The sequence below is a fragment of the Apodemus sylvaticus genome, chromosome 5, assembly GCF_947179515.1.
Source record: "Apodemus sylvaticus chromosome 5, mApoSyl1.1, whole genome shotgun sequence".
Classification (NCBI taxonomy): domain Eukaryota; kingdom Metazoa; phylum Chordata; class Mammalia; order Rodentia; family Muridae; genus Apodemus; species Apodemus sylvaticus.
This window is the reverse complement of record NC_067476.1, coordinates 84,628,185-84,647,414: the sequence shown is the minus strand read 5'-3', so window position 1 is coordinate 84,647,414 and position 19,230 is coordinate 84,628,185. Positions and strand designations below refer to the sequence as shown.

Here is a 19,230-nt window from a genome sequence, read left to right as displayed (position 1 = left end):
ATTTTTATATAGATGTTTGCTTTCTGTTCCTTTCTCACCAAAGAGGAAGGATGCTTTTGTGTTTTGTGATAGTTTCCATGTGCTTTAATATAACAAAACACTTTCTACATAGTAGACATATACCAAGGTGATAGGGAAAGAGTCATAGCCAACGTGTGTCTCTTAATGTGAGGAAGGTTCAGCCATGTAAGCAGACAAGGACGTGATGAACGTGATTTGGAAATATCTTTTGGTTGGGAACCAAATCTATGTTATTAAGTGTGAATCTATGGGTGGAACAAAAAAAAGCATAGATCAGATCATCACACTTGACCTCACTATGCTCTATGAGTGCAAGTCAAACATGAGAGCTGGAACGTTTAATTCTGGCTAAACTTCAGGTTGACTCTGCTCCTTCACTTTCCTCAAGGTATACAGTGATAATATGCAAATAATTCCTAGATCATTTTCAAATTTCCCATTTGTCACACATACACACACACACACACACACACACACACACACACACAGACACACGGACAGGCAGAACTGTGGCCTCTACAGTCACCTGCATTTCAGAGTATGGGCACCCACTGAAATTCTGAAACATTTTACTTAGACAGTGCACCAAAAAGGTAAGTTGTCAGATTTCCCCAGGGCAGATGCTTTCCATCAATGTAGGTGTCAACTCTACAGGCTGGAGGGGAGTCCTTCTAAAATCTCCAAGCAGAATCTTTTGTGCAGAGCCGGGGGGGGGGGGGGGGCTGTGAACACTTTAAGGAACACCACACCGTGTGTACTCGTTGTCTCAAGTCCCTGGAGGGTACCACACTGCTTTCATCCTGTCCCCTTGGGAAAACAGCATCCACAGTTTTGCACTGAGACAAAGGGAAGCTAGCAAGAACATGTCTTCCATTCAAAGTGGTTTCTCCAGCAGCATCCATTCAGACAATAACACAAGTAAGAAAATTAGACAGTTATGAAGCATTATTTGGCAAAGACACAGCATGGTGCCTGTCCTCATGGGTGTACACAGCTCCTCTATGCCTCAGCTAACAGATTAAGTAAACATAGAAATATATGCATTTTTTCCTTTTGTAAAGGAAGCCTGTTTAGAGCATCTTTTACCATAAGATACGCTGGGGAGTTTATTCAAGAATTGGCTGAAAATCAGGTCATTATTTTTCACGTTTCCAAGGCTCTTCCTCAACACTGCAGTCAGCTGACTTTCCATTGGCCGCCAGAGTTACCTGAAAACAATTACCATCAACATCCAACTTACAGGCCACGAACCACAAGAAACACCGCCCATGGGTCGTGTGGAGAAGCACCAGATCCGAGCTTACAGTGTATGTGGAAACCATAGTTTTAAATGGTATTCCTTCAAAATTAGTTTTGAGCCCATCTAGATGTTCAACAGAGAATGGAGAGTTGAATTGACCATATTTGCCTGAAGTTACTGAAGGATCACAGATGCTCAGCAATGTAGGGACAACTTCAACAATATTTTTAGGATTGTAGAATATCTCACTACCCAAAGACCCATCACATACCACTGTAGTCCTTAAAATACAGTGAGCGCCACGTGCTACTCCATACAACCATACAGAAAGCAATCCAGAATTAGGCAGCTACTTCTACTCATGCATGTAAAAGGTTCAGTCCCAGTGATGCCAGGGGATTTCATGTGTTCAGTCTTAATTACTGAAATGATGATGTTTTGGCTCTACTGAATAAGTCTTCTTGGCTTTAGAAATTAAAACCGGAAATGTTTGAAAGTGGGGGCATCCGTAGAGGTGCATTTCAAATCATTTTAATGTAGACACTTGGGAACCTATAATTGTATTCTGTTTTTCTGGCCCAGAGCAAACTGAACCTTTATGCAGGAGGGAAGTTCTCCCATCCATTTCTAAGCAGGTTTCCTAGCTTACCTTCTGTCTGTCTGTCCTCAAGGTCATGTGCAAACTTAAACCCACGACTGATATTCCACATAATGAAGAGACTGGATTTATGGAAGCATTAGGATATGGAGACATGACAAATGCAGCAAAGTTTGAAAGAAATCGGACCTCCTTTTTACCCAAGTGGAAATGAAATGCATGCAGCAAGAGCACGCGGCATGCTGGAAACAGAGACCCAAGTGCCCTTCGTGAACCATGCAATGAAAATTAAAAAAAAACTATTTATTCATCCAATCCACATTAGTACATGCTCCCCACCCTGCCCATACACACAGAAAGCCCATGCAATTAGCAGCGTTGGCTCACATGCTGTTACTCAAAGGAGAATTAAAAGACTATTGCAAAACTCCAAACTACGGTGATGAAGAGACCAGCATGACATAACAATGCTTGAAAGTAGTTTTGACCAGAGCTGCAGCAAACTGGTTTCCCCTTCAATAAACTGTCAAGAAAAACTACCAGAGACAGACTGCCTGTTCCTTGTGGCCTTGAATGTGCCTATTTGGCTCGTAGTGATCAATCACATCAATGGCAGTACACAGCTATCAATCACAACAAGACATCCTGAAAGAACCAGACAGCATGTGGGGGATGTTCACTTTTTGTTTTAAATAGTGGGACCTATATTTCGAAGGTAGTTGAACCTTTGCTGAACCAAAGAAAACTAGAAGCCATTCCCTAACCCATTCTATCCCTGTCTTGCTCAGTCAAGGGTGGGGCCTTGGCAAGAAGAATTGACACTCTTCTTGCTGGGCTCTAAAACCTGGACCTAAAAAGTGGTGAGGGTGGGAGTTAACTAGAAAGAAGTCCAAAGAAATGAATATATGTGACGCAGATTTTTCAGAAAAGGGTGTGCACTTATGCACATAGTTCTGCTGGCATCCTTCTATATGAGTGACAACACAGGTAGCTGATTTAAAAGGGAGAAGCCTGGGGCTAGGATCCCCTTCAAAGAGCTAAAGCCAGTTACCTCACTAACAACACAAACCTCTAAGATATTTATAGAACCAATACACCCAGATCCACTATCCTAAGGACCTGCTCAGACTGAATATTGAACATCTAAGTGCTAATTATTTTACAAGGATGCAGAAGTTGATTGGGTAGTCAGTTTTATGGAGAAACTGAATAATTTGCTCTATATAACTGTCCAATAAAAGGCTATGTAAGCACAGCATGGAATCACAATACTAGCGGATTAGATTCAACAAATATTTATTGAATGCCTACATCAGCCCAGACACTGTTTGGGGAGTTGTATGTGATGATCAACAGAAACCAAGAGCACTGCTTACCAGCTTGTTTGTAGGGACAGGGTCTATGTTTCTCCCTCTACTTTTGCAAAGTTTTGCTTTAAACACATAGTAAATACTCTTGAAATCTTTAAAGAATGAAAAGTAAGTAAGTCAAAACCATCTCCTTCCCTCTATACCATACTTTTTAAACACTCCAAAGTATTAAGAAGCCATTTGAGGAGCTCCACTGCCCAAAGAAGCTCCCACCATTGACTAGGATTCTTTTTCCACATAACTGAAACAAAAAACACATATGGTGATTCTACTTTGTCACGTCCTATGCTTCCCTAAGTGACAATGATCTGAGGTAAAACCTTCTCTCTTGTATTACGCTGCATATTCTTGTTTGTATAACTCCAGTAAATAAGTTGGGGTCCTATAGCTATAGGCACTCAGCAAATACTTGGAGAATCATCAAAACATAGGATGCCAAGGGGAAGGGTGAAGACACACCACTAAATCATACAAGGCACAAAATAAGTACTCGATAAATATAAGAGTCATTCCATGAGAATGGTGACCCTTATTAATCCAAACTAACATTTCTATGGAAAGTAACTTAACCCTTTACTTGAATGTGAAAAACAGTAATGTTCCAAGAAGATGGATTATAGTCCCAAAGGACTATCTGAAAAATTTTAAATGAAAATCATTTTTGCCTTGTCAATTAATTAATTAAAAAGAATAGCCTAACTCCCAAGTTTGTAGCTGAGCTCTGGCTCTCCTGCATGTGTATGTGATATAACTGGAGCAAGACTCTTTGGCCCATTAGTGCTCTGGTAGTATCCAGTCCAGTAGATAGAACTGTTAGCTCTCTCTGGCAGAAACAATGGTGCTACTTGGACCTAATCCTTAATCAAGGAAGAAAGATTAAATGTGATCATATTTGCAGGCATCAAAAAAGTAGAAGGGATTGCTTCAAACTGACCTCTGCTAATAATACACTCAATCGTTTAGCAAGCTAACCCTTCTCCCATCTGCCAGGGTTTCTCCAAGTTTGCATCACTCTGGTCCATGACACTGTCTGTCAATGTCACATTAGTTACAGTGAAGGCCAGCTAGAGCCCATCAAGCTTAAAGACTTGGCACCCAACAGCTCGAAGGAAAACCCAGAACACCCACACTGCAGGAGAACTGGAGTGTGTGATACTTGGTATATATATATATATTTTTTTTTTAAAATAAAAACTTTCTGGATAACTCTTTTGGAGAACAATTATTCTTGAGACTGCATACCCACTTGGGATGCAAAATAAACTGGGCTGCAACTTACCCTCCCACCAATAAATAAATAAATATAAATAAAAAATAAAAGGAAGACAGCCAATTGAACTTTTATATGAGCTTTTTAAAAAGCCATTTGTAATACAGAGTAGGGAGGAGTACTCGTGCTATATAAAGTCAATGATATTTGGCCTACATTTTTTCTGGCCCTTCCTTTGAGGAAGAGAATATCTGAAGGCCATCAAAGTTCTGACAAGCACAAATTATTGGCCCAAAGAGTGAAGAAATTTGATCAAATTAGAGGGGTGAGGTGGATGTGGGAATCTGTTGAAACAAGCAACTGATTGGTCCTTTTGGTGTCAGACTTGCTGATGTCCCACCAGGCTGGATGCAGAGTGAGATGGTCTGGGCCCTTCAGAAGCTTGGGTGACATGATTCCTTACAAAGCATGGTAAGAATGGATGCAAAGGGTTGTGTTGATTTTTAAGGAGTCCAGCATGCACTATTCATATGCAGGTCTCGATATCCAGGAATGGGAAAGGTACCTTGCACTCATCTATTACGACAGAGTTGTGTGCGGCATAGACACACTGATTAGAGTTGCTTTCCCTGTGGTTCTTCGTGTCATCGTAAATGGACTGCGTCTTGGTCATTTCGATGTCTTCCTGCATCCGGTGTTGGGAGTCAATGCTGTCCAGCTCGGACTTGGAAAGATGATAGACAATCCCAGCTCCAAAAGAATCACCCACCACATTGACTGAAGTTCTCATTCTATCCCTAAAGATGAAAAACAAAGGTTGAGTTAGAAACTGCTTTCTATGAACCTAAGAAGAATATTCCAGAGTGCTGCCGGAACCAGCAAGTATCCAAAATATCTTTCTTCCTCATGACTTAGGTTGCAAATTCTGCATTGGGGGCCGCCAGGAAAGCTCACTGAGTTCTTAGAGGTAGCAGTGCTCTCCCATTGGGAAGCACTAGCTGGTTTGTGTGAAGGAACCTTTGATGACATTTCCTACACCTCCAAAGTTCTATCAAGAAATGTGCTGGAAAGCCACTAGAGAAGGAAATCAGTAAACAAATGAGTAACTGTGACAAAAAGAGACAGGAGATGAGGTGATGCTATGGCCAGGAGAGCTTTAACTGAGAACACTCCCCTCCCATTCAGATTCTAGGAGTATGATTACATCACAGGCAGAGTGGAAACATTAATTTTAAAATCACAACAATGACCTAAACTAAAGCCTAGCTGTTGTGATGAAATCTGTCTTTCGGAAGTGGGAACAATGAAGCCTCACTAGGAAGAGCCAGGCAGCTCCCTTGTAAGCCCAGCTGTCCTGATTTCAACCTGGCACATGTGCCTATGGTGCTGGAGGCGGGGTGTCGAGTGATCAGAGCTGAACTTAAACTCCTGGGTGTGTCTCTGCTTTTGAATGCACTGGTTCCTCTTCTGCTCTTGAGAATCTGGCTGAGGTAAGGGGTGGTGGAACCTGCATCTGAATGAAGAGTTAGGCTTGAGTACATCTACATCACTTGAGCTGATGGAAAAAACTCCCAGCGTAAGGGTACAAAAAGGAGCCCAGGGCAGGCATTAAGACAAAGTGTTACACAGTCACATAGGAGTAAGAAAGCCCACTGTGGTACATCAGTGGTACATCAGTGACCACATCAGGGTCACTAGGACCATACACCACAAAGATAAAAGAAGGATGTGGGAGTTTTTATCATAAAGAAATTATTTCTGAGAAGATATATATATATATATATAAATATATATATATATATATATATATTTATATATATATATATATAAAATCAAGATAATATGGGAAACCTCTCATATATATATATATATATATAAAATCAAGATATTAATGGGAAACCTCTCATATATATATATATATAATTGTGAGTTTTGTGTTTTGAAACATAAACTTACATGTATAATTTTATATACATCAGCTAAAATAAGTGCCTGGGATGTAGCTCTGAGAAAAAGGGCTTATCTAATATGTGCAAAGTCTTAGGCTTTACCCATCGCACCGTAAGAGAAAAAAAAAATCAAGGAATGGACTCCCAAGGCTGCCTGGCTTGGATTCAAATTTGAGTTTTGTCCCTTACCTGCTGGAAGCTCTTAGCATCTTAATATTTGTGGGCCTTCTTAAAAAATGAAATAACAAACAGGGCCGGTGTACAGGGTTGTTATGAGAGTAAAACAATATAAACAAAATGCTTATCATAGTTTCAGGCACTTGCTAAAACCCATTTAGGAAAGCTATTTAACCTGATTATGAGGTACGTATAGTATTACTATAAGTTTTATCCAGCCAATTCAAATGTATTTTGGAGGTTTCTAGGCAACACATCCAAACATGACTGGCTAAGCTACTATCTCCCTCTGAAAACATTAACCTTATTTTTACTCCAACTCCTATAATAGGCAGCGTGCGGCAGACAATGCCAATGATCCCCTTGAGTCTATAGAAAAAAGAAGTATCTGTAGGGTTTAGTAACAAAGAGCCTGTTGCTGATCCACTGAGAGCAGTTTATCAGAACAGAATTTTGCTCTTGCAAGTTGTGTGGCCGTGGAAACACTGCAGATGGGTGTCTGTCTGTGTAAACCACCTCTGCTGAGAAGGAAAGCAAAGAAAAGGACCAGCTGATGGCAGAGGCGGAGAATACGGAAAAGGATTTCTGGATTGTGTTTACTTTAAAAGTGAAATGCGTGAAGGTGAGTAAACATGAAAAGAAAGCCACTGAGAAGACAGGACTAAAGGGCCAGAGAAATGATGATGGTCTCGGGCAATGCGTCCTGGACGGATTTGGGAAAATGGGATCTGAAGTGCAATGACAGTCATAATTTGGCAGGGGCACTCAAATTCTATCACTATAGAAGTGAAGAGACAGAAAGTTAATGGAAGTGGGTTCCTCCCAGAGCTGACGCATATTAAAGGATGTATGCCAAACAGTAAGAACCCAACAGAGATCAAGTCCCATCCTGCCACCCTCCTGTCTGTCGTTATGCATCCTGGGAAGATTCCAGTCAGGACATCAATCATGGCTATTCTGGTTATATCTTTTATTTATTTATTTTTTTAAAGAAACTTCTAAACCACTAGGGAAATGTCTTACTGACTCCAGGGAAGTACAACTTTGACCCCAAGAAGAATATGAGAATTTCTGGTTCATATGTGAAAACTTTTCCATTAGCAAATAACTTTCACTTTCTATCACACTTATTCCTGACCTCTTGGGAAAGTCTAACTTTCATGATGACCTCAGTAGTAGAGAGAGAAACAGAGGATTGCGGGGGTGGGGGAGATTGAGAAGAGAAGAAAAGGAAGAAAAAGAAGAGAAGAGGAGAAGGAAGGAAAGAGAGCAAAAGAAGAAATGATAAAAATAAAATAAAAGGAATGACTTGTTGATGCTACCTCTGGGATTCTGTCTGCCAGGACGGCAAGAAGGCAGAGGGGTTGGAAGCAGACTCTTGGTTCAATGAATCCACTATAAATGGCTCAGCTCTTCATTCTGGGCTGCCAGGAACCCAAAACCAAGAGGGAGCTGAACAATCCTCACACCAGTCACTGGCTCTGGCTTCTTTGAAGAAAACTAACTGCCAAGGTAGTCTGGCTCTTTTCTTCTCTTCGTCCGAGTCCTCTGGCAGGGAGAGGAGAGGCTGTCTGTAGGTCTGAGTTCTCACACAAAGTCTGGGTCACTCACAGCTCATCTGGGTCTTTGTCATGTGCTGAATCCTCTGAGATGATCATTGTTGCAGATGTGAAAGAACCAAGAGTGTCGGGAACGCAACCAAGAAGAATCAAAGCATAATGCATGTTCTTAGAGGACATGGTGCCAGAGTTCCTAACCTGGGGCCACCTGGCATTGGAGAGCTAAAGTCACCTGACTGTTGGTTATGATACGATTGGATTCCAGCCTGGGATGCTATCATGGCTCTAACAGGCAGGTTCGTTAGGTCTTCCTATGCAGCATTCTCATTTGTCAAAATCAGAACAATACCCACCGTGGGTAAGATAATAACTGCTGAGAGGCTCTCCACATGTGAAAGGCTGATGGGGCACAAAACAAGTGTCGTCCCTTTAGCTGCTCCTGAGATTGTTATTATTAGTCAAGTGGAGAGTTCGCTTCTTCATTTTCCCCAGCAGATGCATACGCCTCATTTTTCCACCTAGCACTGTTGGGATTTCTTGAGCATACAACATCTGGTTGTTGTTTTGAAAGTTCTTTACTAGTGTGTAAGCTCTTTGAATACAGAGATCATGTTTTATAGTTTCTATGGAAGAATTGACTTCAGGACCTCCCACAGATAACCAAAACCACAGATGCTCAAGTCCCTTACACCAAATGTCCTAACATTTGCTTGTAACCTTCAAGCCTCTCCCTACACACTAAATCACCTCTAGATCACTCTCAGTCCCCAAGACAGAGGGGACACTACCTAAGCACTGCACTGTATTGTTTTGGGAAGACTCATAAGACAAAAATGTCTATACATGAATGGTTCAGATGCATTTTTAAAAAATGGTTTCTAGCATACTTGGTTAAGTCTGAGAACACAGAAACCAGAGTTGTGAGGATTCAGCGTGGCCTGGGGCGGCTTGGGAGACTTAGGAGGTAGATCGGAGCAGGAGCAGGAACAGGAGTGAGAACAGAGTGGATCCTTCATTTGTATTAGAAGCAGATGAAGTAGAGAGAAAGAAAGCGTTGTTTGTTTAGCAAACCATCTGGCAGGATTTGCACAGTGAAAAGCAAAGAGGCAAGCATCATCCAAGAGGAGGAGAGAGTCACAGATGCCAGACTGAAAGAGGGGGACAAAGAGCTGGGAAGAGACCCCAAGAGAAGACCAAGAGGACCCAGCAAGACAAAAAGACTGAAAATGGTCAAGTTGAGGCAGGGAAGATTTCAAGAGGTGATCTTCAAACATTACAATGCTGTGTTTTAGGGGAAGGGATCCTCAGCATTAAACTTTTTATTGCTGGGGCAGGCTCAGCAGTTACCTGTGCCGCTCTTTGCAAAGGACCTGAGTTTGACTCTCAGCATCCATGTGAAGTAGGCCACAACCTAAACCCTATTCTGGACCAGGAAACCACACTCACATGCACACCCCATACACAGAGACCTAGATACATAAATAAAACTAAAACAAAAACTCTTTTTTAAAAAATAAATTTCTATGCTGATATATCATAACTGTAATTTGGGGTTCAGAAAACACTAAAGCTCAACTGTAGAGGAAGAAGACTTTCCATTTCATTTTCTGACTCTCTCTAGCTTTTGTGACATATTAAAGATATTGTTGCTGCTCAGACTGAGGCATGCTCCCAGCCTCTGGAGCTGGGACTGTCTTGCCTTGGGCCAGAAGCCCACAGGTTGGAAGGGGAGGACTTGGTGGAGTGTGGATCACATACCACAGTGACTGATACACATAGGAAATAAGATAAAAAGGATATGAGGATAAGTCTGTATGCACGGAGAATAAAATCCAAAGAATGACATAAACATAAAGCTTCTAGAGTCTCCAGAGAGATAATGAATGTAGGAGTTGGTTTTCTTTTCCATCAATGGAGTGGAAGCTAAGTAAGTTTTGTATGTAAGGTGGTGGTGGTAGTGGTGGTGGTGGTGGTGGTGGTGGTGGTGATGGTGTTGTTATGCAAATGTGAGTGTGCATGCTTGCACGTGTGTATGTGTATGTATTTACAACATTGGCACATGGATTAAATAAGGATCAGAGAACCTATTTTCTCACGCCTCCAATACCTTAGAAATATCTAAATTGTCATTATTTGAAATATATATTGGTCATTTAATAGCCATTAAAAATGATGAATTACATCCCTCAGTTACAACTATGTGGGGGCATATACTGTTAGATTCCTTATCATTTGCTGTAATTTTTAAATGAATCAGTGCTAAGTGATCAGAGCAATGTCTAATACTCAACTCACTAACAATGTAATTTCATTTAATGGGTGTATAAACTGGCAATAGCCACTCAATATAGATACTTAGATAACCAGATTCAGGGAGATCCTGACTGATCAGGCACTCCATCTAGCTCATTTTCCCAGAATTAAGATCCCTGGACTCTATCTCCAGCACCAGCTGGGAACTTAGTAGAAATGTCCATTCTTAAACTCCATCTTAGACCTCCTGGATCCACATCAGAATGATTGCAGACTCAGTTTGAGGATCAAAGCTCTGCTCCTTCCACAGAGGGGTACTAACACAGAGTGTCTGCAGGGTGGGGAATATTTGGAGTATCCCTTTAAGATGTCATCTCAGTCATACCTACCCTTACTTGGCAAACATGAGTCCAGGAAAGATCTCCCTAAGAGTGTCATATGAGAAGTGGACCACACGTTCATGTTGCTGTCACTGTGTGTGGCTTTTCCTTTCTGTATCTTGACGGGCCCAGGAATTGATTATCTGTCTCTGGTATCAGTATTATTTCAGTTCTCCTTTCATCTCCCCTCCTTAATATCTTTCCATAGTTTCCTAAAATGATCTGAGTTTTGATACAAGGGGTTTCTTAGAAAAACCCATCAGGAGATGGGCTAAGTATTAACCAGACCTGCCTTTCCCATACCTCAGGACTTGGGCATTGGGAAATGCTCTAGAACTTAGGTTTTCACCATGACATTTACAGACAAGGCATCTAGGGCTTAGCAGGCTGTAATGAGGCTAGATTCCAGCAGTTGGCAAACATTGTGACACATTAAATGTCACTGCGGCCTCTGGTTTTAAGTGGAAAAATTGCTAACATTATGAAGAGCTTACAGACTTTTCCTAAAAAGGAAAAACTTACCCCATTCTCTTTCTCTCTAGTCTTCCGCCATCAATTACTTTTCTGAAGAACAGTCAGCCTCGCCTTGCACCCATATCTCAATCCAGCCCCATTCCCACTATACACCAGTACGCATCAAAGCCACAGGGTTTAGCAAGCTCAAGTGCCTGTTTCTAGAACTCCCACTGGTATGGAAGAAGGTGGCATCAGTACTGATTCAAAGCAGACCTAACCCAACCCTGATGCCCACCTACCCAAGATCCCCCATGCTTCCTTCTTCCCTTCTTGATCACATGACCTCAGTACCTCTGAGACCAGAGCCTTAAAACTAGAAAAAAGCTTTTCACTGGTCCTCTTCTTTCCCATTCCAGCTCAGAGCTGGTTGTTTATTTGTTTTGTTGTGTGATTTCTGTAGGGAAATTAATCCTGATGTATCACTGGGGTTTTTGGTGATGGTGGTTCAGCCTACTCCTTCCTGCTAACATACTGCAGACATACAGTTAGGACACCATCTTCTACACAAGTGTGAGCTGGTGAGCATTTGCATGGTGAGATCTGAGAGGACCCAACCTTCCTTTTTCATATGCTAACATTTAGGTCAGGTGTAGGCAGGGTCTTCAGTATTTCATGAAGTGATTCTCTTCCAACAGGCTTGAGAGCAGAAGACTGCCAAGAAATCCAGGGCAGACTTGGCTGGGCTGGAGAACTTGAATTTTAAGAGTTCCTAAGGCTTTGATCCTACCTCATTGTTCCCTATTTAGGGCTTAGCAGGCTGTAATGAGGCTAGATTCCAGCAGTTGGCAAACATTTATATTTTAATCCTGGAGGGAAAAAAACAAACTGAGCACAAATACAAGGGTCTTTGGTTGTTATTACATAGAAACAGGGATGTCTTTGTCCATTTGAGGTATTGTAACAAAACACTTGAGACAGGAAATGTATAAAGAACAGAGCCAGATGGTTTTAGTGCAGAATTCTATCAGACCTTCAAAGAAGACTTAACACCAATACTCTTCAAACTTTTCCACCAAATAGAAACAGAAGGAACACTACCCAACTCCTTCTTCGAAGCCACTATTACGCTAATACCAAAACCACACAAAGATCCAACTAAGAAAGAGAATTTCAGGCCAATTTCCCTTATGAATATCGATGCAAAAATACTAAATAAAATTCTTGCCCACCGAATCCAAGAACACATCACAACAATCATCCACCATGATCAAGCAGGCTTCATCCCAGGGATGCAGGAATGGTTCAATATAAGGAAATCCATAAACGCTATCCACTACATAAACAAACTCAAAGAAAAAAACCACATGATCATTTCATTAGATGCTGAAAAAGCATTTGACAAAATTCAGCATCCTTTCATGCTAAAAGTCTTGGAAAGGACAGGAATTCAAGGCCCATATCTAAACATAGTAAAAGCAATATACAGCAAACCGGTAGCCAGCATCAAACTAAATGGAGAGTCCATGTGTACACGTACAAGCGTAAGTGTGTATATTTTTGGGTGTGCAGATGTGTATGTGTGTGTGGGTGACATGCCAGAAATCAACCACAGCTCTCGGCTATCTTTCATCAAATACCAACTACTTTGTCTGTGAGATGAGTCTCTCATCTCTCACGGGCCTGGAACTCACTAATCTGGCTAAGCTGGCTAGTCATGAGACTGTCTCTGCACTCCCATTGCTGGGGTTACAGTTGTGTACCACTATGCCAAGCTTTAAAATTATTTATTTATTCATTCATTCACTCATTCATTCATTCATTCATTCATTCGTGTGTGTGTGTGTGTGTGTGTGTGTGTGTGTGTGTGTGTGCAATCTGTGAGGTGGTTCTCTCACTAAGCCCTCTTGCTGGCCCACACCTGCTACTTTTTGGAGTTTGAACTCAGGTCCTTAGGCTTGCAAGGCAATTACTAAGTGAGCTGTCCACCCCACCCCCACACTCAGCCCCACCCAGCCCTGAAAAGATGAGTTCTATGGGTGGATCTCAAGCTTCAGAAGCAATACAAGACGAGATGAGGAGGCGATGGAGCTACAGCAGGACAAGAGACTCTACAGCAGGACCTGAGGAGGTTCAAGAGACACAGAACTGGGAAAGAACTGAAGCAACAAGTAGCAGGCGGAGGGGTGGAACTTGAACAATTTCCTTTGTCACTTTTCTTGTGAGGTTAGGGTCGGCAGATTGCCACTATATCCTGTGTCCCCAGACGCTGTTGATGCCTTTCTTTCCCCTTGATCCTTCTCTGCATTCACCTCTGACCTCACCTTTGTCATCTTTCTTCTGCTTCCTCCTCCTCGTCCTTCCCGCCTTCACCAGTAACTCAACGGCTGCTTCATCTGAGCAGAGGGCACGGTCTGTCAGTGCCAACACAGCGCACAGGAAAACAAAGCAAGATGGAACAAACCCACAAGTTCTCAGAAAAGAGCCTTCTACCAGGGTGTGAGAGGCCGGCAGAGACAGACATGAAGTCCCAGTCAAGTCGTCTCCGCAGCATAGCTTAGATGATAAACGAGCAAGCCAGGACACACCATGGTTTCCCAGCTGCCCTGTGGGATTGAACACGTTGTGTCCACAGAACCTCTTCTTGCTCCAAACCTAGTCCCCACTGACTGTACAACACCAGGCACAAAAGATAAAGAGGCCAGGCTTCCTTCTAGCTATTTCCCTATGTTCTTTGTCCCTTCAGGTTTTGCATTTTTGGAAGACATGGGAGGGCATGGAAGAGTTAAAACTGTAAGTCCATAAAATGTGCCTTCTTCCTCCTAAAATTTATGCTAATCAAAACATTGGCTCACAAGATTGTTTGAAAAGGAAGTGCAGACATTTTGGCCTTCCGTCGCTGTCAGTACTTGTCACAGTGTACCTCTGATGTTAAGATCCATGACACTGTCCAGCACTCTGTTACTAAACTCCAAGAGTGGACATGACCCATTGGCACTATTCTCAAGGCACAGCAGTGTCCTCACCAGGCCCCTTACAGGAGCTCCAGTCCAGTCTCCTTGTTTGGGGGATGGTCTGGCCAGGCTTTTCCTCAGTTGCGAATGGGCTTTGAATCTTCTATGTTACAAAATGTTCTTCACTGGGATATGCTGTCAGGCTAAATGCACACGGTCAGACTCAAGCTTCCCTACATGGCCTCCAAAAGTATTGCCTATATTACAACACCTTCCTTCACTTAAAACACACATTGCTGTCCCAGGGCCTTTGCACAGATGGCTTGGCAGGGAAGCACTGTTTCTCTTCCACCTCAGTGTCTCTGGGCTTCTCAACAGTTATGTCTGAGCATATCTTTCCCTGCCTTCTGAAAATTGAATCTGAACAAGAATGTGATCGACTGACTCCAGAACCAGGCCGATCTAAGGTCAAATCTCTGGCCATTCCTCAGTCCAAGCCTCAATGTCCTGACCTACAATATGGGGACTTTCAGACTTTCAGACGAGTCTGAAATAGCTTGTTATAGGAGCTGACACACGGGACACACTCCAATTCAGCAACCACTTCTACTGTTTTCTGATCCTTTCCATCTTAGACTGATATAGATAACTTTCCATTACTGTGCTTCTAACTGCATTTAATTGAAATTTATGTATGTTAAAATTTACCCGTTTATTTAAACACAGTGCAACAAGTTTCAACAAATAGATATAGAAAATGTGGTATATTTACACAATGGAATACTACTCAGCAATTAAAAACAATGAATTCATGAAATTCTTAGGCAAATGGTTGGAACTGGAAATTATCATCCTAAGTGAGGTAACCCAATCACAAAAGAACACACATAGAATGCAGTCACTGATAAGTGGATATTAGCCCAAAATCTCTGAATACCCAAGATACAATTCACATATCAAATCATTCCCAAGAAGATGGAAGGAGAGGGCCCTGGTCCTGGAAAGGCTTGATGCAGCATTGTAGGGGATTGTCAGGACAGAGAAGTGGGAGGTGGTGATTTGGGAACAGGTGGAGGGAAGAGGGCTTATGGGACTTAGGGGGAGGGGGAAATCAGGAAAGGGGAAATCATTTGGAATGTAAACAAAGAATGTAGCAAATAAAAAATAAATAAATTGTACATTTATATACATACATATATTTAAAAAAAAAAAAACACCTGTGAATGTGGGACATTTCCAGCATTTCTCATTTTTCCTTGTACGTTGACGCCAGGGAACCACTGATCGCTTTCTGCTGCTGTGGCTATAGAGCTTCGAGCAGACACAGTTATTCACACTCACATTCTTTTGTATGTGGCTCCATTCGCTCAGTAGGGGTGTTCTGAGCTCGGTCGAGTGTTTTGAGATTCTTTGCACGTGTCATTAGTTGGATCATTACAACTACGGTTTCTTTTTGAGACAGTACCTCACATAGCCCAGGCTAGCCTCAGAACTCACTGTGTAGCCGAGGATGATCTTGAATTCCTCACCATCCAAGTACACTCTCCAGTGCTGGGATTACATGCATGAGTCAGGCTGCCTGGTACATGCAGTGCTATGCAAATGCTCTACCAACTGAGCGGTATCCCAAGCCCTTTCTCTTTGCTGTATTTTATCTCTGTATTATGATTTATCTGATTCCCACACTAGCCTACAAGGCCCTCAAATTACTTTTGAATTCTTTGGTCCTCCTGAGTAGACATAGTAACCTTTGTAGGAGGGAGAGGAGGGTCACGTGGAGAATTGGCTAATGTCTTATTGCAATCTTGTCAACTGTCCACCCCTGGGATCTCCAGTATTGGGGATTCCCACTCACCAACCCACGGGCACTTACAGCAGCCAATCCACCGCCACCAGCAGACTGATGTCCTCGGTCGGCAGGCCCACAGCTGTGAGAATGAGGAGCATGGTGACCAGTCCAGCGCTGGGAATACTGGCTGCACCAATGCTTGCCAGGGTGGCCGTAAGGCTGCAAGGACAGAGAAGCCCAGGTCACAGGAAGAGAACGGTTCTTGGCCATCTTAGAGACATTTAAACAAGCAGCAGCGGCAGCAACAACAAAACCTTCCAATTTTCCTCCAGTCATTAAGGAAGGGATATTATATCCCTTCCTTTTTTCTCCATGGAATAAAGAAATGTGAAATACTAATACCCAGGAACTGAGGTCAACAATGATGGGCACTTATAAATACACAGATTGGAGTCATATCCTTGGCATGATACCCATTTAGTCTAATGTACACAGGACTAAAGCAGGTGACGTTCTATAAGGAGACAAGGAGAAAAACATTAAAGATTGTGACATAAATCACCCTCAGCCCTCCTATGGGAACACAACTGCATTCATTTCTGGTTATGTCTCCATGAGTCTGTGGTGCCATAGTTCTTCAGACTACGTGGCAAGAGTCTGAGGAGGTCACTGCCAGTGTTAACATGGGGACTTGGAATAGAAAACAACCAGAAGCAACTCATCAGGGGAAGCAAACAACATATTCCAAGATGCATTCAGTTTCACTTGCCTGGCCATTTCTCTCAAGGCTGGAAAATGCATTATTCAGAAAGAGGGTGCCACATAATGGTAATGGAACTACGGAAAATTTCTCAACGTTTCTCTCTTTTCATCAACTTTTCAAGCAATATTAGGAGCATACCTGGTGCCATTTTGAACTCTTTCCCCAAAATTTAAAGTTTAGCCTTGGGTTCAAGTGTCCTGTCTACACACCAGAGGGTTTCCGAGGCTTACCAACTGGCAGTGGCTTTTTCATCATGTACGTTATTTTACAGAAGTAATCATTTCTTCTTTGTATTTGTTAATTGTTTGTGAGTGTGTACATCGGGGTGTACATGTTAGTGTATGTGTTGTAGAGGCCAGAGGACAATCTCTGATGCTATCTTCAGATACCACCCATACTCTTGGAAGCAGGATTTCTCATTGGGTTAGAGCTCACCAGCTAGAAGCTGTGTCCTAGGTATCTGCCTGTCTCTCTACTCTCCGGGTTAGCATTAAACAGACTTGCCTCCATACCTGGCATTTGCATGTGGGTTTGGGGATCTAGCTCAGGTCCTGGGGTCTGACGAGCAAGCCATGTCCTGAGATCCGGAGCTGTCACTTCTGAATAGAACCTTCTTCTAAAAATAGGCCTTCCATGTGACTTTGTGTACTGAAACAATGAGGGCTGCCTGCTTTGTAGTCAAAACATTAAAATATGTCTAGAGCAGGCACTCAGACACCAAACTCCAGGCTTTTGGGAGGTTTTGACCAAGTCAGGGCATCAGTGTGGCCCAGCCTAGAATCCCAAGACTTGCAACTGAGAACAACTTGAAGGTCCCTGGAGCTCCAATGGATTAGCATGTTTGTTTTAGTTTGCTACCCCTTTCAGGTTTATTGCATGCCTAGGTGCATGCGATGCAGAACATGTCTGTGCCCTTTCACTGTCACACCAGCCTGGAGCTGGTATATTTCAGAGAACCCCATTTGAGACAGTAGGTAGAGTGCATAGCAACTTTTTGAACCTAAACAACCTAAGTTCAAATTCTAGCTCTACCATTTGTCACCAGGCATACACAACTTTGGGCAACTGTATTTTTTGTACCTTGACTTCCTCATCTGTGCGAAGGATAAACAGAGGCTTTCCCTTTCATGTGGTGGCCAGCAGCTTTTAGGAACCAACAAGTACATGGGTCCTTAAGAGAGGTAGGGCACACTACAGTTCTCAAGCCAAGTAAACTGAAAATTCTTATCAGGAATTCAAGGACGAGGTGAGACAGCTGTGGGAGTGAAACTTCCCTAGAATCCCAGACAGCCGAGATACTTCAGCCCGTCCCAGTATTGACAGGACAGAAAGGAAGAGGGGATTCCCAGGTTCTAGTCATCCTTAGCCTTGGCTGTTTGGTTTTCAACATGGGTTGCTTTGATAATGAGTCACTATTACAAGCACTGTGAAAATTCTTGTTGGGAGTCAAATATTAATAGCCGCCCCCCATGGACAGTTTCTTATCTAGGAAGATCCTTAGCCTGCTCCTGCTTCCTTGACCCATTCTGCCTTGTCTGGGATTCCACTCCCCCGGCTGGCTGCTCGAGAGACAGGTTGCTGGATGCTGTGCCAAGCTCTGTGTACACAACATCAAAGCAGAGCCTCACAGTAACCACGCAAGGTACATAAACAGCTTCTTTCACCATGAGACAACCAGGGATCCGATGGGTCAGGTAACTTAGGGTCACACAAATTAAGTGTGGTCTTCTGGGATTTGAACAACCTTCTGCTTGATTCTGCTTCATGCTGGCTCTTGATGAGCCTGGCAGTTCTATAACTTAGTAAATATACAAAAAGTCCTTGGTCATTGTAGTCCTACATGAGGGGGAAGAGCAAATGAGGACTCACAATAGCACAGCATAAAGCTAGACTTGACCATTTCTCCCCCAAATACATTGCAGGCAGAGAACTGTGCATATGCCATGCAGGTGTCTACGTAGGCAGAATCTTCAAATGTCTACAGTTAAAGAGGATTTGGCTAAATTTGCCCAGAGGCAAAGACTTAAACATATATAGCTAACCTTATCCTTTGTTCACTGAAATTTCCCAACAGTAGCATTGTTAATACTAAATAAATTCCAGGTAGATGGAATTATGTAATACCAGTGAAATCCCAGTCTCTCAGTCACTACTGATTCTAATCCCCATAGTGTGCACTGGAGGGTAGATCTGGTTGCTGTAAGGGCCAAGAATGAAAGGACATGAAGCTATCTTTGCTTGGCCAATGACTTCATTAAGTCAAGAGTTTTGACTCGTGGGAAGTCTCACATGATATCTGTTTTGACAAGATTCATGCTTGATACTAAAATCTGAAGCAAAGTTTTCCATACTGAGTAACTTGTGGTACTCACTGGGTCACAGCTGCTTTCTTGTTTCATATTATAGGGCAATAGTTATAGTTTTTTTGAATGTCACTGGTATGAATAATTCCAATAGTTACCATCTATTGATATGTGATAAGTACCATGTATGGTGCTCCTAACCACCCTGATT

At 42.5% G+C, this 19,230-nt stretch overlaps 1 protein-coding gene across 2 annotated transcripts in view; it reads right to left on the bottom strand.

The window, feature by feature from the left end:
• Nucleotides 1-736: 736 nt before the first annotated feature.
• Nucleotides 737-19,230, bottom strand: part of Slc1a2 (solute carrier family 1 member 2) — a 123,846-nt gene continuing 105,352 nt past the window's right edge. For both annotated transcript variants that reach the window (XM_052183089.1, XM_052183090.1), the window contains exons 9-11: nt 16,038-16,172; nt 5,005-5,236; nt 737-1,229 (exon numbers count right to left, since the gene is read on the bottom strand). In XM_052183089.1, the coding sequence (XP_052039049.1) occupies nt 1,158-1,229; nt 5,005-5,236; nt 16,038-16,172 (439 nt within the window). In that variant the 3' untranslated portion in view covers nt 737-1,157. The remainder of the gene's footprint in view (nt 1,230-5,004; nt 5,237-16,037; nt 16,173-19,230) is intronic.